The sequence below is a fragment of the Rattus norvegicus genome, chromosome 3, assembly GCF_036323735.1.
Source record: "Rattus norvegicus strain BN/NHsdMcwi chromosome 3, GRCr8, whole genome shotgun sequence".
NCBI classification, from domain to species: Eukaryota; Metazoa; Chordata; class Mammalia; order Rodentia; family Muridae; genus Rattus; species Rattus norvegicus.
Window position 1 is genome coordinate 29,277,221 of NC_086021.1, and position 26,830 is coordinate 29,304,050.

Genomic DNA, 26,830 nt, shown 5'->3' on the forward strand with positions numbered 1-26,830 from the left:
CTGCACAGAGAAGCCATGTCTCCAAAACAAAACAAAACAAAACAAAACAAAACAAAACAAAACAAAACCAAAAAAAGGGAAGAGGAAGATGAGGGAGAGGAGGGAGAAGGGGAGGAGGAGGAAGAGGAGGAGAGTGATCATGCTGTGTTGGCCAGGGCTCCAAGACACCTTCTTCTGGGGACATACACATGGCACAGACCTATTAGCTCCTGATGAACAAAAACAAACAAACACGGGTGAGTTAGGGAATCTATCCTGAACTCCACAGAATAGGGAGCCAGAGATTAGGATCCTATCAGGTGACCAAAAGTGGCCCTGGAGAAACCCTCGCAGGCTGCAAAAACATGAGTCATGGGGATCGGAAGGTAGGGGATCTTCAGTAATAAGGCATACAGTCAGGGTTCAAGGGTAAGACCCCAAGGGCTGCTTCCAGGACCCTCTGAAGAGACTCACGTTAAAGCCTGGTCACCCGCCCCATCCCAGAGCCCAGAGTGAGTTGAGCCAGGACTTGAAGGCAGTGAGAAATGGAGAGAACAGCTGCCAGGTTCAGCCCGGATAAGCTCCACCCACATGCAGTTCCCCCTCTGCCCACTTGGGGGCAGGCCTGGCCAAGGGGAGGGGACAGAGGGAGCCACACATCCAAAAGTGGGCAGGAGGGCCAGGTGATGAGGAAGAGACATTTTGTAGACAATAAATTGAATAAAACCATGACTCAATCTAGGCAGTGGCACAGTCCTCCGTCTTTCAAATAGGGACTCGTCGGGGACAGGTAGCCTACACTCTTCCACAGCCAAATCTCTTCCCTTCTCTCCAATACTGTGTCCCAATCCCACTAGTCAAGCAAAGTGCAGGAAAGCAGGGTTTGAATTGACTTTATTATTCTGTAAATGTGAACTTTACAAAGCGTTTTACAATTACTGATGACATCCTTTGCCATGGATTTCCATGTCTGAAACAGCTCTGAGCGCCGGCTCACAGCTCTCGGGTTTCCCTGGTCAGCTTGCAGACATTGCTGTGGGTTGTTTTTTTTTTTCTTTTTTTTTTCTTTTTTTAAATTTTTTGTTGTTTTTGTTGTTATTGATACAATGTTTTCAGCCATGGCTACAAAGTAACAGTCTTGTCACTACAGGGTCACAGCACAGAGAAAGGAGGATGCTGGAGGGTCAAAAAATAAAACAAAACAAAAACAAACAAAAAAAACCCCACAAAACAAAAACAAAGCCTCCTCCTCCCTTAAACAAAAGAAAGCCAAGAAATGGTGTCTGCTCTAGCTCAGTGTGAAGGCCTCCTTAGAGGTAGGGGAGCAACTGACTTTATTATTTTCTAACAGTCATGAGTTATGATGCTACTTTAACCCCTAGACAGTGCCTTCAAAACAACCCTCTTCCTGGGGTCCTTTTCTACAAACATCCCACTGAAGGGATAAATGTTCTCCTTGAACCCAGAGCCACCCAAAATGTTCAAGTCAAAAATATTTACACATTTTATACTGAGTTCTCTTTTGTCTGCTAAAAATAGTATTGCAAATTTTGGCTTCTTTTGACATAAAAATCACAATCGTGTGCAAAATGCTTGCAATGAGGCGGCCGATGGGACACAAGCAGAGGCTATTCAACCAGAACGTTTTAGATTCCCGCATCCTTTTCCTTCTCTAGGAAAACAGAACAAACGAAAGCGAACACCTTTGCCATTTTGAAACACTTCGTGTTGAGCCCTTCTTCCAACAGCACGGGCTGGGCTGCCTGACATGCAGAACCACACAGCAGCAGCACCATTCCAAGCAGTGGGTAAGGCTGAGATGTCACATGCTTGTCGCCATGCCAATTTGGGATCCACAGCAAGCAGATTCTAACAGGGTCTTTCAAGTTTTCAGCTGACTGACGGGCCACCTGCCCTTCCCACGCCAGCTAAGAATCATCATCTTTAGGGAACCCAAGCAGGGCACAGTGGGGCAGAGCATGACATGGGGTAGCACTGGACTTAGGAAGTTCCTGCTGTTGAACCAGGTAGCACCAGGCACCCCACAGTCGCTTGGAGGGAACTGAACCTGTCAAGCCCTCACAGGCCCTTTCTTCTGCCTTCCTCTAGGTTCTAAATAAACACCACACAGCTAGTTTTCCTCAAGGCCCACACCTTCAGTCACACCATGAAGGACCCCTCAGAGTCTCTCAGTTACCTTTCACACATCCACATTCAAGGGCAAAGTAAGACACCGAATCAGATGTTAGCTGAAGCAACTGGTATAGAAAACAATACAGAATTCAAGTACTGCGACAGCCGGGCAGATAGGCAGCCCCTCCCAGCTCACACTATCAGCCCTGTCTCTGGTCCCTTGTCCTGGACCTGCTGTATTCGTCCCAGCTGCCTCAGGGACTACTGTCTGCTCTGGGAGGACAAAAGAGTAACGGCTGGACCCAGCCTGCCCCAGCAGCTCCAACCTGATCCAGTCCCAACTGTCCTCACGGCAAAGACGCTGATGTAGCAATAGTTTCTACAATCGACTGTACATAGTATGTGCATATTGCTAGTAGTCAAGCTAGGAACAGAGGTGTAGACATCTGACAAATGCTGAGAGGCTCTCCCCTATAGGATCTGGACGAGTCAGGGTCACATGACAGGACAAGACAGCCCCAATTCTGGAATTAGTCATCTTGTAAACAAAGGAGGGGGGGTCTGGTTTTTTAAATTGGTTTTCCTTGGAAAAAAAATAATCAAAAGATGCTAAGGCACTCTGGAAGGCCCCTCGGAGCCCAGGCCTGCCACCTGCCTGCCTCGAAGTACATTCAGGATGCAGAGGGAGTGCCCCCCCCCCCGCCCCCAAGCAGGTACAGTCATTGGCCATGCATGTCTGCAAACGCTCCCCACCACGTCCACCATGGGACACATTAGTGCAAAACGCTCTGCCTGGCCCACCCGGGGCACAGGGAGAGCTCGGAATCCATTCACATTTAATTAATATTATTGAAGTTTTACCTATAGCTCTTGCCTTCCTTACCCAGAACAAAACAGATGGCAATCATAAACACGAAGGGACAGAGGCTGAGGACATTGTGCTAGCCCGAGCAGTGCTCAGGCATTCTGTGCAGCCACCGTCTAATGGCCAGGGGCGCTCTCCCTATGCTGGCCCAGGGTGGGGACCATGCCCATCTTGGAGTGGAGGGATGAGAAAGAGCCCTTCTACCACCAACCAAAACAGGTGGGTTTGTCTCCCAAAGGTCCCCAAGGATGGTCAAATTAAAGTGCAAATTTGGGTGGGGGAAGCAGATGAAGGGATATTCCAGAGGGGAAGGGCACAGCCCTGCCCCAATCCTGCCATACTTTCTACAGTGCTATGGTCTTCACCCAGCACCAGGAGGGTTTGGTCCAAGTCACTAAAGGGCTGGCTCCAACCTACCTAGGGCTAAGATAGAAACGGGAGAGGTGAGAGGTTCATCTCTGGGCAGCTGCTTCCAGAGCTGGATATTGGTAGCCTCGGAACTAACTGGCCCTAGGAATGCAGGCCTTGCGTTACCAAGGAGCAGGGGGAGGGGCTCAGCTCGGTTCCCACAGTGCCCGCCATGATGCCCCTTTCCCTTCCCCACACCACAGGTCTTGCAGAGGAGGGAGAGGGAAGACAGGACTATACATGTATTCATATGTATACATGTATTGACATGTATAGTCAGCACAGTACGGGGTCTACCTGTGAGGCCCCCAAGACAGGGAAGTGCCTGCGAAACGAAGGCAACACAGAGGGAGTCTAGACTGCACCTCAGGTCTCCGATCCTCCAAATGGGGAGGAGACTGCTCAGCCTGTGGGCACACAGGAGGGGTTCAAAGGGAAGCAAACTCAAGATGTGTAGAGGGATGGGGGTTAGACCTTTCAAGTTGGTTAGGGTGTCCCTGGGCACCTCAGCAGCTGCTAGGTTTTGTAGGTGGGCAGGCAGTCCCCGGACAAGAGTCCAAGAGGAGACACTTGGGTAAGTGGCCTCAGGAGCACAGTCCACACTTAATTATAAAATGCCAGCTTCAAGCCCACCGGCTGTCCTCAACCCCTCCCTGCATCCTCATGACAGTCTAAGCTTCTGGTCCCCCAGAGATCCACGCCTGCCAACTACCCTGGCCCCGGCACGCAGGGCCCATACCTGCCGCCAACCTCACAGGTACCCACAGTGAGCAGTGAGCCCAAGCCAGGAAGCAGTGCCCCGCTAGCCCAGTGTGGCTGTATACAGATAACTGTACTTCCCTGGGCCCCTCTGCCTCCAGTGGGAGGCCAAGGTGGGGCTGTGGGCATGAATTCACCAAATCCGCAGCAGGCTGGGGACAGGGACACTAGTCTCTCAATTTTTTTTTTCTTTCTTTCTTTTTTTTTTTCTCTGTTCGGTCTGAAAGTTTCCAAACCACAAACGAAATAGATCTGAACTAAACAAAAACAGCAAACAAGCAAAATCCCAGAGTGGCTGGAGAGGCAGAAGGTGGTGAGGGCAGCCATGGCCAGGGGCAAAGAGACCCTAGGGGGTCAGCAGGCCAGCCGCTGGGGGTCTGGGTGGAGCAGAGTGAGGATGCAGGTATGGAGGGGGAACACCTCATCTTTCCCCCACCCCCAGGTGACCAGCCACAGCTCCTGCAGGGACATCATTGGTCTTCCTGCGAACACACAAGCACACACACTCACTCTCTCTCTCTCTCTCTCTCTCTCTCACACACACACACACACACACACACACACACACACACACACACAGGCGGCTTCTAGGGAGGAATGAAAACAAGAGAAGTCTGGCCCCTGGGGGCCCAGCACTCCCCTCACTGTCGCAGTGGGGTCCTTGTGGGTAAAGCATGGAGTGTCATGTTTGCCCCTCCAGCCCCAGGCCACTGCTGCCCCAGCTTCTGCTTTCAGAGCAGGGGGAATAGGAAAGGTGGATGAGGCAGGGTCAGGGCAGGATATCAGGGGCCTGGTGGCCTCTTCTACCTCCCCAAGAAGGGAGAGAGAGCACTACCACGGGAGACTGAGCTGGGGGTATATCAAAAAGTTGCCCTGGGACCGTTGTCTCAGAGCTCGGCCAGTGGCCTAAATGTTTACAGTATAATGAATGCATTTGTTTCCTTCATCCATTTTAAATACAGGCAGGATAAAAATCACATTTTTGTCAGGCAGCAGTAGCAGTTCAGTAGGTAAGTGGCTTGATCACATTTGTTTGTATTAGTAACGCATGCAAGCAGCTTTAGTGCTCGGTCCCTTGTGAGTGGGCCCTGCCGGCCACTTACAAGGTCCCTGCATAGGTGCCCTCTGGCCTCCTTGTTGCTGTGGCCACTGGTGTCTGAGGCCTGCTGGAGCTGGTGTTGCCCTGCTCAAAGGCCTGAGGGGAGCTCTGGCCATCAGCAGGCAGCTGCTCGGGGGCAGCCACCTCCTGGATGACCGAGCCAGCCCCATCCACCTCCTCATTAGCCTCGAAGGCAGGGTTGGCCGAGGTGCTCAGATCGACATTCACAGCATCAGTTCTCAGAGCCACGATGGTGGCTGCATCATTTCGTCGTTCCGCATAGATGCGCTGCTCAAACACCTGGGAGGCAGCAGACGGGAACTCAGGGTCCAGGGGCAGGCTGGCAGCGGACGCACCCATGACGCTACGGTACATCTCCACGCCCTCTGGAAGCATGGACTTGATCTTGGGCAGCCAGCGCTTACGGACACGGCGAGCGTTGGTGCACATGTCGGCGGCGATCACGTTCATCTCGCTCTCTTTGAAGCTGGGGGCGAAGTTCTGACAGTACACTACATGGGAGAGAAAAGAAGAGCGGTAAGGGTAGCCTCTCCCTGCCTGCTGTGGCCTTAGTGTCCACAGAAGTTAAGATACCCAGGGCTGGAGGGTCTGCAATCTTGATTCTCACAGTGTCCCCTCATCTGAGCTGTCAATCCAGAAGTCACTTTTCTTTCCTCCGCCCGGGAGGCCCATGTGACTCTTTGGGGACAGTGTCTATAACAGTAAGGTAAGTCTGCTTAGGTGACCTGTGTCTAACCATCCCACCTCCCCCTGAAAAATGAGACAGGTCTGGTCCTCCCCACACGATCAGTTGGCTTGCCAACACCATCGCTGGTTTTAGACACGGCAGCCAAAAAGGAGCGTGGGTGTCCTCGTCAATGTGACAAAACAAAGCCTCTGCTTCCTAAGGACCTGGAAACCAAAGTCAGGCCTAGATCCCCACAAGCATCGACACAGAGCAGGTCCCTCCGAGCCCAGCTTAACTACCTTCCGGCCTCTCTAGATAACTTCATTCCTCAGGACTGTAACTCCCCTCTTCTATAAAACAGGAATGGTCTCACAAAGGGCATTTCTAAGTAAAAGAACAAGACGTTTCTCGGGCCAGCAGCCCAAGGCAGCTGTGCTCCGGGCCAGTCTGTATGTGTGCTGGGTGGTACAGCTTCTTCTGCATCTGAGGATACAGGGCTGGGCGGTGGCTTGCCACAGAGATGGACTGGGCTCCGCCCTACCACGCAGGAGCGGGAGGCAGAAGCCGGCCGAACAGATGGCAAAGGCTCAAAATAACCTCAACATGTAAATAAGGGGTTTTGTTCAAAAAGGAAAATTAGATCTATTTCACATATTAAAATAGTTTCGCAGCTGAATTCATCACACTTGGAAACCTACCAAGGACGTTAACACCTCGAGATGAGTTCTACTTGCTGCTCTTTTCTCTCTCCTGGTCCCAGCGCTGCAGGCCAAAGCAAGCACACAGGACAGGAACCCGTGGCCCAGAATGACCTGGGGGCCTTAGCCTGCCTCGAGTGAGATCTTATGTCCAGATGGGATTCCTAGAGTTTCCCGGGCCCACCCTGCCCGGCGAGTGATCCTTCACTGCCCACTCACGTTTCACAGCGTTTAGGACTCGGCTGTCCAGTGGCTTTCGGCTTGGGTCACTGGTGGAGGAGCGTATGCCCGTGCCACAGCTATTGGCCAGTGTGTTCCTGGAGGAGGGATGAGGCAGGAGGCAGAGTTGGCCCAGAAGTGACCCAAGGAAAAGGGCTCCCCGTTCACACACCAGGTGAAAGAGCTCAAATTCCCACACCCACCCGTGTCTCCCCTGCACTGTCTTCTGAGCCGTGCACAGTGTTGGAAGAAGGCCCCGTCTTCCTCTAAGGGAACTCCCATGAGTGGGCAACCTGAGTGACGAGACTAGGACTCGACTAACCCAGGCGCTGTCCGTGGGAGACCCTGAGTCAGCTAGGTGACTTGCTCTTCCTTGGGGAAGGGGCTCTCTTTTGACCCATGCACATGGTAGTGTACACATCGCCTTTCGCTTTCCTTGGGGAGGGGTGCACAGCTGGTACTTCTCCAGACTGAGCCCTAACCTACGAGGACCTTTCTGGAGCCTCTGTAGGGCATCTAACCCACATTTGTGGTAGGAAAAAGTGGAAGGCTGTAAAAGCTCAAACCATTCATGACCAAGCTGGCTCGCAGCTGGAGGAGAAACTCCGGAAGCTTCTGCAGCCTTCTAAACACCTACCTGTCGAAGAAGGTGGCCAGCAGCCTCCGCAGCAGGACCTTATGCTTCACTCCCGCACACAGGTGGCAGTTCATGAGCTGGCCACGCGTGATGTAGACCCCGGAGCCTAAAGCCAGCAAACACCAAGGCGTGAGGTCTTTAGCCTTGTGAAGTAAACCAGGGCCCATGACCTCTAAGGGAACGCCTGAGGCCAGGAAAGGCTGCAGGGGAGCCTAAGGAGGGGTGGGAGGTGAAGAGAGGCCTCTAGGACAAAAGCAATCTCAGTTCTCACCTGCGGGAAGACACTAGGCCTGGAGGATGCCAAGGCCAAACCTTTCCCTGTCATAGCCCCATCCTCGCTGATAAGACACCAAGGTTGGGGAAAGATGTGGCAAACCCCTTACCTTCAGCCTCTCTCTTTATTGTGATAAGGCCTGTGGGCAAGATTAGAGTTCCTCAGCCCTCGCCACCTCCTCCTCGGGAACTTTCTGGGGCTAGCTTTGGCTTTGGGTTTGTACCTTGTCCTTTTCCCAGACACCAAAGACCCATGGGCAGGAGTTGGGAGAGATAGACAGCAGTCTGGAGAATCTAACTGAGGTTTTCCCTGGCCCAGCACTGGCCTCTCTACCTCATGTGTTCAAGGAAGCGCTAGCTCAGGTGTGAACACGGAAGCCACTCCCAGCCAGAGGCCCCGAAGAGAATGACAATGTGCCAGGAACCCCTGTATAGTATAGGTGAGCAGAGGACAGAGCCTATGGAGATTAGAACAGCAGGATTCGGGGGTTCGGTTCACACGGTGCTGCTACAGGTGAAGAGCCCATCACTTGACTGGAGGGAAGCACAGGCAGAAACAATGAGAGGTTCACCCAGACTGTGGCTCTGGCTATGCATTCCCACTTACTTACGTGAGCCCCTTCGTCTGATTTTTTTGTTTTGTTTTGTTTTTTTTTTTTGTTTTTCAAGACAGAGTTTCCTTTGTGTCACCCTGGCTATCCTGGGCTAGCTCTGTAGGCCAGGCTGTCTTCAAACTCAGAAATCCACCTGCCTTTGCCTCCTGAGTGCTGGGATTAATGGTATGCGCCGCCACCACCTGGTTGCTTACCTTGTTTCTGACAGAGCATGGGCTAAACCGTTTTGTTTCAAGACACGCTCTTACTATAGAGTCTAAGCTTGCCTTTAGTTCTCCATCCCCCCGCCTCAGCCTCCTAGGCATAGGTTACAGGTGTGCACACCATGCCTGGTTCTTGGAGCTTCCCATGAGTCCTGTCTATTAGGTTTTAGCAGGAACCTGTTCTTCTTGCCTGAGGAACACGTCTACCCTCTTAGAAGGCATCACAGCAGTCTGAGAGGCTTCCAGAGATTCTATTCTGCCCTAGGACTTGGCTGGAGCAGCCCTACCCCATACCACCCTGGAAACTACACTCCTGCTACCTACCAGAGAGCTGGTTGGTGATGAAGTTTCTAAGGCAGTGGTTTCCAGGAGAGGGGAACAATGGGACAGAATCTGAAGTTGCTGCTCTGTTACGAGAGTGGGCCTCAGGATGCTACCCAGGATGTGCCAGTAGAGGGTATCAAGACAGAAGCAGGAGAGGGTGGCTCAAAGGCAGAGCTAAGGTGCAGGGCTGAGGAACCTGTCCAGCTTGCTTAGAGCTTCCCAAGCAAACAAAAAGAGCAATTAAAGCCCAGGCATGGTGGCCCTTCAATCCAATCACCAAGGAGACAAGGCGATTTCTGTGAGTTAGAGGCCAGCCTGGTCTACATATCAAGTCCCAGGAAATCTAGGGCTGTATAGAGAGACTTCTCTCAAACAGGCAATTAAAGGAAACTGTGGGGGCCAATGAGGCACCACCCACTTGGATCTTGCTCAATACTGCCTTACAAAATGCAAGCATCCCGACACTTAAAGGGATGATGTTTGTGAAAAGGCGCTGGCCCCTACCTAGGGCTTTGGACTCCACTCTGCACTGTGCGCTACCGTTCAGACACTACAACCGAACACTGGGGCAAGAGAGACACTGGTAACTGTGTGACTTGGTTCTATCTGTGACCTAAATTAAAATGCATCATGGATATAGCCCCTGCCAATCAGGAGCCTGGCCAGCTCAAGGGACTCAATTAAAATGCTAAATTAATTCAATTGAATAACTCCTCTTAATGACACATTCTTCTAAAAGGAAATTAGAGGAAATTTAAGATGTTCTTTTTTTTTTCTTTCTTTTTGACTGATTGGTGATGAGTGTATTGTTCACAGGTCGGAAAAATACTGAGTAGGACATTTGCATATAGTGGTGGGTGGGGCCTCCTCACCTGCTACAAGCTCCAGTTTCTCTCCAGGATCGCCTTCTGAGTAGAGCTTGGGGTGGCAGCGGTACCCAATCTGGCTGATGAGGCTGGCTGGAAGTGCCACCAGGTCTCGACGGATGAGGACGCAGGAGCGGCTCTCCAGGGGCACTGGCTCTGGTTTCTCTTGCACTAAGGCAAAAAACTAACCCAATTAGGTTGGAGTCTGTGGGTGAACCCGTGCTGTTCGGTGGCTGTCCACTACATTCCCCAAGGCCCAGGTCAGAAGCATTCCCTATCAGCCTGGACCCATGCGTCTTCCTCCTCCACATCCAGCACTGTCCTGCAAAGATATCTGATAGCATGAATAAGATTGCTATGAGGAATGCCTGCTCATGCCTGGCAACAGGCTGCTGGGGTGAATGGTGCTTCCCAGAGGTGTTGGCCAACAGGCTATGGGTTGGGCGGGAAGTCGAGAGCTGAAGGGAAGGCCAGAGGGTATGTGCTGGAAGCAGGATACAGGAGAGACTGACCAGAGACCTTGAAGCTGCAGGTAGAGCTTAAACTCAGCAGCCTGCGCCTTTCAGAGTGAAGCTGCTGGCTCTGCCGTCAGGAAAACGCATGGAAGGAGGCGGCCAGCAAACAGAACAGGGCCCCAAGCAGGGAACTGGGCTCTCCTCAAAGTGGCTTCATGCAAGAGGTAACCAGATGTGACTAGTTCTACTTAGCAGCCAAGGGGATAGGGATCTTAGCACAGTCCAGGATATATCTATCCTTTTGGACTATTTTGACCTGGCACAGGAAGTGTTCTTAAATATTTGTCAGGAGTAAAGCCAGGCAGTCTGGCATCCCTGTCTGGAAATGTTCTGGCAAACCACTTCTAGAACAGGCAGTTGGGCCTAAGAGCTCCTCTGTACCCACATCTCTGAGGCCACACCAGTGACACCCACCTGCCCACAGAGGCAGTCATGGATATGAGTGTGCTCCAGAGTACAAGATGCCAGCATCAACATCCATAAGGCAAGATGAACCGTCTCCTACAAGTCACAGAAGGCCTGGGCCAAGACTCCTTAATAAGGACAACTTGCTGGCCACCCTGTATGCTACAAGACCAAGGAGGACCTGTGGTGCTAACCAATCCTGCACAGTCTTGGTCCTCCATTCTTGCACTGCCCCTCCAGTCTCTCTCCCCAGGAGGCCTTGCAGTTGGGTTAGGCTTTTAGCTAGTCCTTGGTCCGTGCTCCCACAGACCACAGAGACTGGAAGAACCCATAGAGCCACTCTGCTCAGGGACCTCAGGTGACACATCACTCCTTCCTGTGTTCCCAGCCAGCAGTTCCCAGCTGTGTGTGTTTCTATGTATCTGTGTGCCTATGCATGTGTTTGTGTGTGTGCCCTACGTATGTTTATACATGTGTGCTTGTGTATCTAAGTGTCTGTATGTATGAATATGAGTCATGTCTACATTTGTATCTGGGCCTGTGTTTCTGTACGTGTCTGTGTGGTGCAAGTAGGTGTGGTGCAGGTTCTAGGACAGCTGTTGGCCTCACAGGCTTAGTTAGAGCCTGGCAGCTCAAGGCAGGTGGCTCACACTTAGATCTCGCCCTGAGACGGCTCCAAGAGCAGACACAGGTGCACCTGGTTGCTACAGCAGGGCTGGCTTCCGGCCCCTTCTTACAATGACTGCACACTAGGGACTCTCAGCCCTTCTCGGCAGGGGGCCACTGTGCAGGGGCCCCTTAAGGGCAGGTGGCAAGGGAGGGTCCTGCACGGGAAGGACTTGCTAGCCATCTTGACACCCTGCCCCTAAGAGAGGTGTTGGGGTGCCCATTCCCAATGACCAATATCTGGGTTTTGATACCCTAAGAAACAGTGAATCACTACTGGAGAATGCAGGAGGGGTTTCAGCCCGAAAGGTGGAGTGGAGAGCCCCAGTGTCTACAGTCAGAGCAGGGTGCCTCAGCCCCACTATTTTTTGATGCAGTTCAAAATAAGCACAGCTCTACCCGTGTTGGGTGGACGTCTTAGAGGGTTGCTAGACATGCAGAGAGGGCAGAAGCTAGGAAAATAGAAACTGCTGAGGTGAATACCCCTGGTACCAACTGGTGGTCAGACTAGCCAGGTGGCATTTCCCATCCAACAGAGCAATAAAGAATCTTTACAGCCCGGAATTACCCAGAGACTGAGGGAACACATCAAACAATCCGGATGGTATTTTAAAACATAATTATCCGCCCCCCCTCGCCCCGCCTGCTGTGATTACACATGCAAACGAACAGCGCCAACGCTGTGCGCTGTGCGTGGCATTTACATAAAGAGTGTTCACCAACAGAAATAATTCTCCATCCGCAGCCAGCGCTCTCTCGAGATGTTTTTCTCAACAGCAGAAGTTGTTTGTGCTCCACATGCACACCCCTCCCCGCCTGGCTCCCCAAGAGCCAGAGACTGTCAGCCCAGAGCCCCAAAAAACCTCTTCTATTTCTGCCCTGCCAAGTGCTGCATGCTACCGCCGCTAAAAATACACTGATCTGAGTCTTAGCTCATCTGCAAAGGTGCTCTGAGCTCTTCGAGTGCCCCGTCCCTTCCCCAAGTCCCCACATCACAAGCCTGAGTGGCTTCAATCACCACCTAGGCTACAGGGTGGTGTTATATCCGACTCTAGAGAATTACTCCCAGAGGAGACTGGACATTCACACATTCTCTCTGTCTCTCTCTCTCTGTCTCTGTCTCTCTCTGTCTCTGTCTCTCTCTGTCTCTGTCTCTCTCTCTCTCTTTGTCTCGGTCTCTCTCTCTCTCTCTCCCTCTCTCTCTTTCTCTCTCTCTCTCTCTCTCTCTCTCTCTCTCTCACACACACACACACACACACACACACACACACACAGACCTCAGTGGGTTCTGATAGTATCAGGGTGTGCTGGAAGTCTTGTCTAGTCATCCCTGTGCCATCCCCCTCCCCCAAGAGGACTGTGAGCTGAGGGGAGATCCTGTGATCACATGAGGTTTCCTGTGTCCCCGTCTCAGTACCAGGAGACTTAAGTCTCCCATCATTCAGGACTGGTCCCAGTGGTATCAATGTCACTTCCACATTTCCCAGGCCAGGTGACAAGGCTCTGGTTTCTAGGACCGAGCACGGTAGGGCGAGGGCACGAGAGACATGGTTAGCTATGAAAAGCTGACTGACCACTGGCTGAAGTGGAGTCACTTCCTAGTCTTGGCAGAAAGCTCTGCTATAGGTGTCCCTAGACACTCAGGCGTCTCCAGGATCGGTGACCTATCTCCCTTGGGTTACACCACGGAAGCAAACTGGATACCTGTGGTCACATGATACTGTGGGTAGCATTCCAGGACCCTTAACGTGGCCACCCAGGAAGGCGGCTAAGTCAGTTATCAAACCCCATAGAATCAAGAAGAAAATGTGGATGTTGTGTAGGGAAGCTGTCAGTTTGGGAAGAGTTCTGTGGATAAGAGCAATGGCTGAACAGTATAAAGATGCCACTGAAAATGACTGCAAATTATCACAGGGTACTATAAGCACATTGAAAAGGAGGAGGCAGTGGCTGGACATGGTGGCTCGAGCTTGTGATCCTGACACTTGGCAGAGACAGGACCATCAGGAACTCAAGGTCATCCTCAGCTACATAGCAAATTAAGGGTCAACTTCATGAGGTCCCGTGTGTGAAAAAGGAAAGGAGCAGCAGCAAAGAAAGTACTTTGGGTGTAGTTTAGTGGTGGAGCATGTTTAGCTGGGATAAGGCCCTGGGTGCCTTTGCCAGCACCAGAAGGCGGCAGAGGAAAGTAGGCGGCATGGAAGGCGGATGGATCCCATTGACTGTTTTCTCCCCACAGGATCTGCCCTGGGGAGGGTACCAGCAGGAGCTTCCCTCTCCCCAGCCTCTCCTACCCCATCCACAAACGCCCTTGGATTCCCTTTCAGAAGCAGCATGACAACCCCACTGCTGGAACCCCATCAGGAAACCAGGCCAATGCAGACGGCTGCCAGTGGGCAGAGCCACTCAGGTCAGAGCTACTGCGCAGACTAGATGCACACACCACCCCCTCGAAATTCAGAATCGGAAAACAAACCTTAGTCTTAACTATGAGTGGAGTAAAGGAGCCCGGGGTTAGAGAAAACGGCTGACTCACACCTCAGAAGACTCCCTGTACCTATACAGCTGAGTCATCAAGAGCACGGGGCAGTCAGACAGGCAGCTCATCACAGAGCCCCACAGACCACGCCAGTCAACCAGTCAGCAGAGCAGGCCCAGGCCTCTCACAGCCACCCCAAACCAAGCCAGGGCAGCTCTCAGTCTGTACAAATCCTTAAAAGAAGCAGAAACGTGAGGTTTGCAGAATGGAAACAAAAAACGAAACAAAACCAAATCCTGTGTGAAGAAGCAGGGTGGCTACAGACAGGAGGGAAGAAAGAAAATTTCAACACTTCGAAACAAAAACAAACAGCCGTGTGAGTAGGCAGAGGCAGGTGGATTTCTGAGTTCAAGGCCCGCACAGTCTACAGAGTACAGGTTCCAGGACAGCCAGAGCTACACAGGGAGAACAACACAAACCCTGGAGAGATGGCGCAGGGATTAAAGCACTGGCTGTTCTTCCTGAGGTCCTGAGTTCAGTCCCTAGCACCCACATGGTGGTTCACAACTGGCTATCACCATAACACACAGCTCTAACCATAATCCCATGAATTCCAATATCCCCTCTGGTGTGCCAATGTACACCCACACACATGGATAAATAAACATTTAAAAACAGAACCATGCCCCATGTAGAAGGATTTATGGAAGAGAACCTGCACTGGGAAAGCGCTGGCTTAACATTCCATCAGGAAATGCACATTGAAACCACAATGGAATCCTATCCCGTTCTTTGAAGCCATGAGGCTGTGTGCTGATAAAGGTGGAACCTGGCATCCTTGTGGTGTTGGTGAATTCACACTGGGAGCCACCTGGGAAACCGGTGTCACGGAGGCTCCAAGTGGGAGACCAGGAAAAACGAACATGGTCCACCTCTGCAGGCCTCAGCGTGGCACTAACGGTCATTCCCGTAAAGGACGCCACCTGAACACAGCGGTCTTGGGTCCACGGATTTACAGCGATGAAGAGCAGGCAGCCTGCAGGGGAGGCCTCGGTAACTGATGGCAGGAAGGCAGGGTGTGGGAGATACTGCTTGTGTACCCAGGCAAGGGGGGCCCCTCACATGCCTGATCTTCCACAGAGCACTGTGCCCCCGACTCCTGCCCAACACCAGCCAGGCCTGGATCATCAGCAGTTCCTGGCTCAGGAACTTAAAGGTTGAAAGGTTAAGGATGCCTCGTGTGGCTCTCTTTCCTCTGGGTACCATGTCTTTACCCACTGCAGGCTCTGTGGTTTGGTTGGCTCTGTCTGGGTTGGCTCAGCACAACCTGCTAGATAGTGGCCTGTCATCTTATAAGGGCATAACACACATGGGACTTACCCAGTACAGATGCTTTCTGAAGCAGTGTCCCTTCCCACAGTTTCCAGAGCCCTTCAAAAAGGAAGCCAAGACTCTAATTGCCAAGAGGGACTATGTGACAGGGGTTGGACATGTTACAAACGTTACCTGGATATACCCATTTCACAGATGCCAATATGTAGAACAAATCCATCTCAGAGTCGAGGAAATGTGGCAAACTATATACACAAGACAAGCTGGCTGGGGAGATCCAGAGAGGACAGTGCATATTGGACCAGGGGATGTGCACACATTCATGGCTGATGTGGGCTCCCAGTATAGAACAGAGGGCCATGCGGTCTTAGATTCACCATGCTCAGTTAACAGAAGACTTAGGCAGCAGGGGTACACCTCAACGGCACCCACATGGGGACCAGGAGGGTCCGACGCATGGGCCCATGTCAGACCCAGTGACCAAGCTTCTGGAACTAAGTGGTCCCCTACCCTCTCTTTTCATGGTCTTTACGGCTTCTGTGGGTGGCCTGGTCGGTCCTCCAGGCTTGTTGGCTGGCACAGCCTTCACACTCGTGGTCCTGGCTAATGTCTCTCCCTGAGCCTAGCTTGCCCAGCCTAGCAGGTGAAATGGTTTTATCCCCAAGAGTCTCTGGCACCTGAATCCAGCTAAATCCTCCTACCACCCCCAAGGCTGCCCCCTCTTTCTGTGCTCCATCAGAATGCTCCTCACCATGCTGACCAAGCCTCTTCCTCGCTCTCCATCCTGCCATGAGTCTTTCCAGGTTGTCCAGTGACATCCAAGAGGCACACAGTACAACCCTCACAGGACTGAATGTGGCCCCCTTGACCAGTGGTGCACAGAGAACAGGCCACAGTCACACAAAGGGCATAGGTCAAAGTAAAGAGATCTGTGTGTATAAAGGCCAAGCCAGTACAGGGCTAAACTAACACCTCACACCTATATCCATGTACACACACACACACACACACACACACACACACACACACACACACACACACACACGTGCGCGCGCGCGCACCTTGGGCTTGGAAAAGCACCTAAAATATGGTACCTATGGCTGCCACAGGAAACAGACCAGCAAGCGAGCAGTGTTCACTGCACACCCTTTTAATGGTCTCTAAATTAAGCCAGTGCCTAGCTATGAAGACATAAACACATCTAACCAGTAATCCACCCTCCAGAGACCGTGCTGCAGTTATGAAGTCACCAGGGCAAGAGCTTCAATGTGGAGAACAACTGTAGGAGCTGTGCCTAAAAATAAAATAAAGTAAAATATAATAAAATATAATAAAATAAACTGGAGGGTTCCTCAGTGGCCAGGGATAGGGGCTAAGACCCCAAAGACACAAAAGACAGGCAAGATAGGGCACTAAGGGCTGGGTAACAGGAGACTGGGGAGAGGCACAGGACTTGGGGATGGCATTCTGAGCACCATTCCACACCAGCCCTGGCTGTCTTCGTAGAATACTAAAAAGCAAGTATGCAGGACAAGATTCAAAAACAAGATACATGGCTTGGTGGCTCCTGTCCGGGGAGGCAGACAAGGTTTGAGTCTGCCGGGGCAGCTCTGGCTTCCCAGCAGCCATGGTTGAGCCTATGCTGGCCCACCCAGGGCCTTCCCTGAAGCCTAGGACCAGCCACCAGGTCCTGTCGGAACAGCTGCTTAGGCTTCATCAATAGAACAATGCCAGGAAGACCAGAAAGCAGCAACGAGGACATTAAACACAGATCCAATGGTAAAAGAGCAACTTACAAAAAAGACATTCAATCCGATCATTAGCAGGAACTACCCTACATCTGCTGTGATTGTGGAAAGGAAACAAAACTGGGGGGGGGGGGGTTCCAAAGAAAACCAGAATCAATAAGGAAATAAAACGCGGCGGTAACTACAACTGTGAGTTCAGAAGGACAATTTGGAGAAGAATCCCACAGAGCAGCTAAGAGTTGTGAACTAGAAAATAATCCAGTAAAATACTGAGATGTCGGCAGAAAAACAAAGAAGAAAATCAGAGCGCAGAAGACAGGGCTGGAGAGTTGGCTCCGTGGTAAAGAGCACTGGTGGCTCACACAGAGGGTGCCAGTTCAATTCCCACACCCATAAGGCAGGGCACAACCCCCTCTAACTCCAGTTCCAGAGACATCTAATGCCCTCTTCTGGTCTCTGCGGGCACTGCATACACATGGTGCACAGACAAACACGGAGGCAAAATACCACTACAAGTTTTTCATTTAAAAAAAAAAAAAAAGGCAAATCCAAATAGTGGAGAACCTGGGCTTTGGCAACTGCAAAGTAAATGTCCCAGAGACTATAAAAGTCCCACTGCACAGATTCTGAAACCATTTGCCTTCAGAGCAAGTACCCTCACCCTTCCGCGACCCTTTCATACAGTTCCTCACATTGTGGTGACCCCAACCACAAAATTATTGTCGTTGCTACTTCCTAACTGTAATTGTACTACTGTTTTTTTTTAAAGATTTATTTATTTTATGTATATGCATACACTGTAACTGTCTTCAGATACACCAGAAGAGGGTATCAGACCCCATTACAGATGGCTGTGAGCCACCATGTGGTTGCTGGGAATTGAACTCAGGACCTCTGGAAGAGCGGTCAGTGCCCTTAACCACTGAGCCATCTCTCCAGCCCAATTGTACTACCGTTATGAGTTGCAATATGAGCATCTGATGTGTAAGATGTTCATAGGCAACCCCTGGGAAAGGATCGTTCAAACCCCAAAAGGGTTGTGACCTCGGAGTTGAGAACCACTGCCTTAGAAGAACAACGTAAAAACTTACAAGCCCTATTCCTAGAAGAAAGGACATTTGTTTAATGTAAAAAGGGACAAGGAAAGGAAGGTGAAGCAATGTTTAGGGTACAGTAGGGATCAAACCTTTTGTTTTAGGAAGTAAGAGTGGGCCACATACGCCAATGACTCCTAGGAGCTGGGGGAGTGATGGGCACTGTGGGTTCCAGCTACCCAGGAGATAGAGGGGAAGGATATCAGGCAGTCAGACCTGCCTGTGAAACACAGTGAGACCCTGTCACAAGATAAAGCAAAAAGCAGAAAAGAAAGTCCAGGTACACTGTACTTAGAAGAGAGCCAGGTACTATACGAACATCAGACCAAGAGAAATTAATGTAAGAAAACACTGCCAGTCTTAATGGGGCTTACTTCGTAATAAGAAAACAAGCCTGAGATTAGCATGCACCCAGTACAGCAGCAATCAGCAGTGGGATTCGAGAGTCAGTCACAGGCTGTCTCTGTGCCCGCCCGAGACCAGGCCAAACTGGAAGAACTCCCAGCTCTGCCTTGAAACCTCGGCACAGCTTATAAGGTGGCCCATGCAACCTCCTCTTGGCACATTTGGGACTAAGTAGGGCACCAAGCAAGACTCCGCAGACTCTAGAGAGAGGAGGAGTCTGAGCCCACTCCAGGACCACACAGGATCCAGTCTGCTAAGATGAGCCCAATTCTGACGGTGCTCGGAAATGAAGCAGATGCCATAAACCCAAGGGCCATGGGGGCAGAGGGGAAGAGTGTCGTACATTAGAAAACTATTTATGGAGACAATAGGACACACCAAAATATGTTGTGGTAACGACCTGGCAACATGTGGAACCCCACCTGGCATTCAAGGTAGAATGGATTCAAAGGAGCACTGGGCTCCATCCCAAAGAAGCATGACTTACAGGCCTAAGTATGGAGTTTATTTTAGTAGAATTACTTACCGTGGGGTTTAATGTCTGGAATTGTTGTGTGTGAGTGTGTGAGTGTGTGTGTGTGTGTGTGTGTGTGTGCGTGTGTGGTTTGTTTGCATCCATGTCAGTACACTATGTACAAGCCTGGATCTCCTGGAACTGGAATTACTGATGGCTGTACGCTACTATGTGGGTGCAGAATTGAACCTGGGTCCTCCGGAAGACCAGGCAGTGCACTTAGCCCCTAGTTTTTGGTTTTGTAAACTGAAACTAAAACATATGTAATGCAGTAAGCCAGGCATAATGGTACATCCCTGTAATCCCAGTAGGCAGATGGACTTTGTGAGTTTCAGGCCAACCTCAGCTACAGAGCGAGTTCCAGACCAGGCAAAGCTATTCAGTGAGACACTATCTTAAAAACAAACAAGCAAGCAGGACCTGAGGCAGCTTAGTGGATAGAGGTGCCCACTGTCAAACCAGACAATCCATGTTGGATCGCCAGGAGAGAACCAAGACGTTATCTTCTGATCTCTATACATGAGCCATGGGACACTGGGACACGCACAAGTCCCCCAACATACTCTCTAAAACAAAGGAACCAAGCAACTAACCACAAGCCAATATAAGAACAGTGGGCTATGCAGGGGGAGGGATCCAGAGGAGCTCAGTAAGAGAAAACCTGAGCCAGGCATGGTGGCACGTGAATTTAACCCCAGCCCTTACGAGGCAGAGGCAGATGAATCTCTGGGAGTTCGAGGCCAGCCTGGTCTACGTAGTAAGTTCAGGTCAGCTAGGGCTAAATAGTGAGACCCTATCTCAAAAACCCAAGGGAATACTGTAATGACAATAATAAATTATTAATTTGTTAATTATTAAATGTATTAACAAAAAAGATGGCATTTGTCCACACAGATCACTCAGTGCTCATTAAGTCATAACAAAATGATTGACGTGACTTTTCAAGAGAAAACCCACTACTTTAGCTCACAAGTTCACAGGGCTCAGTCCATCATGGAGGGAGGGAGGTTTCACATCACAGTAGACAGGCAACCGAGAGAAAGGAGGGGGCTGGGAATTCTTTTTTAAAACTATTTTATGTGTACCAGTGCTCAGCATGCACGGACATCTATCTACATACCATGAGTATGCAGCATCCTTAACAGACAGAGGAGGAATTCAGGTCCCTTTGAACTGGAGTTACAGACAGTGGTGACTGGCTATGTGGCAGCTGAGAATTGAACTCAGGTACTCTGGAAGAACAGCCTGTGCTTTTAACTGCTGAGCCACCCCCAGCTCCATGAGACTTATGCTCCCTAGCTAGGCACTCCCTTGCTTCCATTTCCATAATTTCTCAAGAGCTGGGGACCAAACATTGAAAACATGGCCTGGGGAGCACGTCCCATCCAAACCATGAAGGATGCAAGGCTATTGGACTCAACCATCTGGGCACAGAACCAGGCCTTGAATTTGGACCTCCGCATTCTGGGATCCTGAGGAGCCATGGGCTGTGGGCGTGTCCCATGCAGGCCCAGAGTTGGAAACAACAAAGGCAGAGCCATCTAGCACAGCCTTGGGGATCTGGCTACAGAGGTTGGTTTCTTGGCTCTAGCAACTGCCAGCCATGAGCATCCCACTGAGTTCTCATGCCTGAGGCCCCTTCTGAAAGACGAAACTAGCAAGCTAGATCTCAGCTAGGATGGCTTTATCCTAGAATACCAAGTTCTTTTAAAATAAACAGCACAAGGCCAGGTATGGTGGCATATGCTACCCTCAGCATTGGGGGCATTAGGGGTAGGCAGATCTGAGTTCAAGGCCAGCCTGGCTTAAATAGCCAAACTCCTCCAAGACAGCCAGGGACAACAGTGAGATCCGTCTCAAAATTCAGAAACCAACCCCCAAAGGGAAATAACATTTACAAAGCACAACAGGAAACTCATGTCTCATCCACAGAAGCTACCCACAGGACATGCTCTCTGCCTTCGGTTTGCCCAGTGCAGCCCAGCATTAAGCTCAAGTGGATGAGCACTTCAGGCTTCTATTGGCGACTCTGGTGGTCCTGATGGAGGGCCTCCACCACCGCATGCAGGTATCACCGGATGCAGGCTTGCAGGCTTGCAGGGCCTATAGCTTTCTCCCACTTCCAGCTTGGTCTCTCAGCTTCCTCATGCTTGTGGTTGAAGATGTGAACTCTGCTTCCGTCCCAGGGGCCTGCTGCCTTGCCCACTCTCACCTCTGCTAATATGGAGTCTCCCTCTGGAACTGTAACTCCAAACAAACTGTTCTGAAAGCTACCTTGGTCATGGCATGTTCATCAGAGCTACAGAAAACTAACTAATGCAAGTGGTAACTAATGCAAGTGGTGTGTGGCTATTACTAGGTGGGGGTGGGGCGATATCCTTAGTTTGATAAAAAGAAACAAACAAAAACAAAACAACAACAAAAACCACATCAGAGCAGGCCTAGAGCAGCACTGCAGACTGTGGGACCAAAAGCTTTTCCTGAATTGGGGAATAAAAAGCACACAAGAAATCTTAGCTAATGCCACAAGGCAAGAAAAGGACCTGGAAGGTTAACCTTGGAAATGAGGTCCAGGGCTGGACAGGAGCTGCCATTCACTCGGTAGAATGTAGTTAGCATGTACAGAGCCCTAAGCTCAAGCTCTGCCCACATAAATAAATCCCATGTGAGGAGCCTGAAATACCAGCAGTTGGTGGCTGCGGGAAGATCAGCAGTTCAAGGTCAGCCTCTGCTACATTTGGTCCAAGGCTACACTGTTGCAAAAAAAAAAAAAAAAAAAAAAAAAAAAAAAAAAAAAAAGGAAGAAAAGAGACAAAGAGGGGCTGGGGATTTAGCTCAGTGGTAGAGCGCTTACCTAGGAAGCGCAAGGCCCTGGGTTCGGTCCCCAGCTCCCGGAAAAAAAAAAAAAAAGAAAAGAGACAAAGAGAAAAGAACAAGCTAAAAGTAGTATCTTAAGCCTGTAATTACCATATCTGGGAGGCTGAGACAGAAGAGTCACAGAGTCAAGGCTAGCCTGATACAACTAAACTAAATCTGGTCCTGTGAAGGCTCGGTTCCCCAGTATAGGGGAATGCAGGGCGGTGAGGTGGGAGTTGGTGGATGGGAGGGGGAGCATCCTCATAGAAGGGGGGGGGGGGCAAAGGGGAAAACATTTGTAATATAAAGACATAAAATATCCAATTTAAAAAAAAATAAAAGCTGGGTTCGGTCCCCAGCTCCGAGAAAAAAAAAAAAAAACAAAAAAAAAAAAAAATAAAAAAATAAAAGAAGCTCACTGTGATGGTGCCCACATTTAGTCCTAGCACCGGGGACACAGCTGCAGGCAGATCTGAGTTCAAGGCCAGCCTGGTCTACAAAAAGAGTTTCAGGACAGCCAGGGCTGCAGAGACAAACCCTGTATCAAACGAAAATAAATATATAAACAAATCAAGTTGAGTGGAGGTGGGCTGGAAGGAAGGAGGAAGGAGGGATGAGTCACTGCTAGCAGAGTGTACCATTGTGTACACAGACATCTCAGAAGACACGGCAGGTAAATCATTAGATAAGGCAGAAACCCCGTCAACCAGTTTGTTTCTACATGTTATCAAGAGCAGCACGCAACTACCAGAAAGAAATTTAAACACGGAATTAAAATGAGAAATGGATTTCCAGGAATAAATGTAATGAAAGATTTCGGAGTACGGTGAGAAAATCTGGGACATCAGGTGGCCATGGCTGAATCTCAGAGTCCATGCCATGTCTGGTTACACTTGTAAGAAGGAGTGGGTACCCTGATTCTCAACAATAACTGAAAATGAGTCCAAGGTCAGGCCAAGGTCAAGGATGGCGGGAATAAAAAATCTGAACAGTTCCAAGGCAGAGAAAAGAAGCCCCTCCCAGGCTCCGAATTAACAAGTCAACAGGACAGCGAGGCCTGAACTAAGGGCGCTGGTATGGGGTGGCGTGTAAGATGTCCCTTTCAATAAAAATAAAAAGTGCCAAAGTGGCAGGGAGTATGATCCCAGAACCTGCGGCCAGGCCATTCTCAGAGAGGAGCATACCTTTAAGAGGTAACTGGAAGCCAGGCAGTGTGGTAGGGAGAACCTTTAATCCCAGCATGTGGTGGTGGTGGTGGGGTATCAGGGATGAGGGGGAGAGGCAGGTGGAGCTCTAGGTTCCAGGCCAGCCATAGTGATCTGAGGACAGCCAGGGCTACAGAGAAACCCTGTCTCCAAGGGGTGGGGGTTGGGGGAGTAACTTGGTGACCAGGCTTGTTGACCTTTAAATCCCAGGACTCAGGAGGCAGAGGCAGGTAGATTTCTGTAAAATTGAGGCCATCCTGATCTACAGAATGAGTTCCAGGAGAAGGGGGTAGGGAGAGGGAGCGAGTGAGCAGATATCATCATCAGATGAGGACATGACAGACGGTCAGTGTTGGAGACAACTGCTCCAATTCGCCATTTGGTGGTTCTTCTCCGACCCCTCCACCAGGGTCTCACTATATTCCCAGGCTGCTCTGATTGCTCTCAAGGCTACATGGTACATGGTGAGACCCTGCCGAGAGAGAAAGAGAGAGAGAGGGGGGGGGTGGGGAGGATTCAGTAATAAATAAACCCAGCCCTGAGATCAGCTTCCCTAAACATCCCTGAGCACGGCTCAGTGGCATACCACCTGTTACAAGAAGGAAAGACTGGGGGAAGGGAGAGGGTAGAGAAGAAAAGAGGAAGGGAAGAGGGGAGAGGAAAGGAAAACTAAAATAGACAGGAGGTCCCCACTGAAAATTAAAAACAACTTATTCGGGCTGGGGATTTAGCTCAGTGGTAGAGCGCTTACCTAGGAAGCGCAAGGCCCTGGGTTCGGTCCCCAGCTCCGAAAAAAAGAACCAAAAAAAAAAAAAAAAAAAAAAAAAAAAAAAAAAAAAAACTTATTCAGGAGTAGCCAACAGGAAGGGTGGGGGAACCTGGATTGCTTTTGCTGATTAAGCCAGTAGGGGAAAGCTCTTTAAAAAACAAGGTAAATGCATCACAGCAACAGCTGAAGGATGAGAATAAATCAGCGGGCAATGTCGGTGGGACGATGGATGACGGGGCACTCCTGCAACACTGAGAGGCATCCATCTCCAGCACTGCCACAGAGAGGGAGGAGCCTACACAGGACGGCCATGCCCTCAAGGGGGCGGTGACCTCACGGAGGGGGCGGGGCGGGGGCGGGCCGGGGGCGGTGACCTCACGGGGGGGGGGGTGGGGGGGCTCGCCAGAGAGCAGCTCCAAACCCACCCTTGGCAGCGGCACCTGTACTGAGCCAAATATGTACTGGAATCCTTGTCTCACTACAACAGAAGTGAAGGCAGGCACCCAGAGCAGGGACCCTTCTGGAGGATGCTCTACCAAAGGAACCGAGCTCGGCAGACAGTGAAGCCTGGACGAAAGTACCCGCCATGAGTAACTGGAAATGAGAATGTCGGAGGGCTGCAGATCAGATCAGAGCTGGGGGCTGGAACACTGGGTGGATGTGGTGACTGTAAGAGCATGTGGGGTGTGAGGCATGGCATCCGCAGCTTTGGGAAACTACAGGTGAAGCTAAAAGGACAAGCTACATACGTGGCAAGCCGTGGCCGAGACCACGAGACACACTAGGGATGCAGCTTTGAACTCTGCTTAGCAACTTTTAGGTGAGTTTAAAATGACTTCAAATTAAAGTGGTTTCATTCTTTACAATCATGAGAGGATGGGAGAGAGCTCTTCAAATAGTGTGTAGAAGCTGTGATTTTGAAATTAACTAACTTTGAGTACACCTCGATGGAAAAGTGCTTGCTTAGCATGTGTGAGATCCCAACACTGGAAACGAAGAAGAAAAGAGAGTGAGAAAAAGGAGGAGGGAGAACTTGAAGAGCAGAGATTTGTAACATGTGTCTGAAGAGCTGGGATGGTGGTGCATGCCTGCAATTCCAAGCACTTAGGAGGTGAAGGCTGGACGCTCGCCTGCATAGAAAGTTTGGGGCTAGCCTGAGCTACATAGTGAGTCCCAGGATGATGCTCTGTACAACAACAAAAAGTGGGACAAAACATTTAAATATGTCTAAGGAGGATGCCTGAGTGTGGGAAAAATGACAGCCCTGGAGAGACTCAGCAGACAGCAGACACTCTGCACTGGCAACGCCAGAATCTACTTCCCAAGTAAAAGATGTGGAGAAGCACAGAAAGAAGAAAAATCAACTACTGAGAGCTGACCCAGGAGCGGCAGGATGCTGACACTCTCAGACACGGGTTTAACTGCCCACGATAAGCATGACCAGCACTAGAAACAGAAGACAAGATGGAGCTGCAGAAGGGACTCCGGGGGCATGAGTAAGTTAGCTTACCTAAAGGCTAGAGAAGGAAAAAAAATCCAAAGAGTTCATAAATAAACAAGCAGAGACTGTGGGACCAGCGCAGTGCACTGGAGTGCATTCGAGAAGCGGACAGCGGCCAAGAGAGAGGAGCGGGCAGCATGGCTAAGACTTACCACACTGTACAAGACAAGAAGTACCAAAGCCAGGTACAGCCAGGCTGGCATACACCTCCAGCGAAAGCAGCTTTCAAAAGCAAAGGCACGACAGCTACACATAGAAAACACATCTGAAGACTATAAATGGGTGGCATATAATTCTTACTTTTCTTATTTATCTCTTTATTGACAGGGTCTCTGTACAGAGCCCTGCCTATTCTGGAACTCACTATGTAGACCTGGCTAGCCTCAAACTCACAGAGATCCTCCTACCGTCGCCCCCAAGTGCTGGGATTAAATGCATGCACTGCTATGCTCAGCAAGGTAGAAGCTTTGAAGAAGCAGGCTACGGGTAATTTTCTGATTTTCCAGGACTCATCACTGGCTGAACTCTGAGAACCATCGAGAGCAATTCTCCAGCAGAAGGGAAGTGGTGTTACAGCCCAAGGACGAGGATAAGAGGAAACACCTGGGCAAACACGCCGATATCCACTTGCCCAAAACTGAGATGCCATTTACCGAGCAGTGTACTCACCAATGAGGGTCTAGTGCAATGGGAGGTGATTGGCTTGGCCATAAAAAGAACAAACGTCTAACACGCAGCACGTGACTGAACCTCGACTACGCACGGTTCTAACGGCACAAGCTGAACCGCAAGAGACACCACTTGACTGAGCCTCAGCTGTGTGAGGCTCTAAAGGCACAGGCTGCTTAGGATCCCCATTTATATGACACAAAACAGGCCACGGTTGCCAAGAGACGAAAGGAAAGAGATGCCCTTGAGGGGGCTGGTGGAGAAGGGGTATCAGGCTGCATCTCCACTGCGAGTTTCCACTGTGGATGGGTTTCCTGGACTCCTGATATCGGCTTATCTTTAGAGAGCTGTATCCCAAGAAGTAGCTCTTACTCATGCAAACGCCAAAAGTTAGCAAAGAGGGGGAGGACAAATGATAACCAGCCATTTAAGGTAAAAATAATAGCCTATCTCATGACTTACTGCTCAGAGAAAGGAGAGAAAGGCTGCGACCACAGCAGCACGTGGAGGATGCAGGGAGGACGGGAGTGTGCAGAAGGGCAGAGCACACAGATGCCAGCCTGGAGCTGCACACACACGCTGAGCCAACAGCAGCAAGAACCGTCCAGCTAAGGGGGGAAAAGCAAGGAGCACAAGAAACAAGACCTAGCGGCTGCAGCATGACGGTGGGCTGGGGCCCGTACTTCAGCCACAGAAGGCTGGGTCAGCCAGCCGCCATGTACAGAAGTGCGCTTCAGATGGGAGCGTTGACGTGGGTGAGGGGCCATCAGGCTGCTACCGTTCAGACAGCTGGAGCTGTGGTGGGGGAGCACTGCCTTCCCTGAGTGACTGAGGCCTTGGGGAGGAGAGGGAGGGGCTGCATTGGGCCTATTACCATCAAATTAGACTTCAGAGATGGTAAGTTCCA

At 50.6% G+C, this 26,830-nt stretch overlaps 1 protein-coding gene across 3 annotated transcripts in view; it reads right to left on the minus strand.

Annotated features, from left to right (window-relative positions):
- Positions 1-856: 856 nt before the first annotated feature.
- Nacc2 (NACC family member 2) overlaps positions 857-26,830 on the minus strand; it is a 67,022-nt gene continuing 41,048 nt past the window's right edge. For 2 of the 3 annotated variants that reach the window (XM_063283468.1, XM_006233679.5), the window contains 4 exons: positions 9,772-9,936; positions 7,486-7,591; positions 6,849-6,946; positions 857-5,755 (listed from right to left, as the gene is read on the minus strand). In XM_063283468.1, coding sequence (XP_063139538.1) covers positions 5,244-5,755; positions 6,849-6,946; positions 7,486-7,591; positions 9,772-9,936 — 881 coding nt within the window. In that variant the 3' untranslated portion in view covers positions 857-5,243. The remainder of the gene's footprint in view (positions 5,756-6,848; positions 6,947-7,485; positions 7,592-9,771; positions 9,937-26,830) is intronic. The other variant, NM_001100533.1, reaches the window with a different exon arrangement.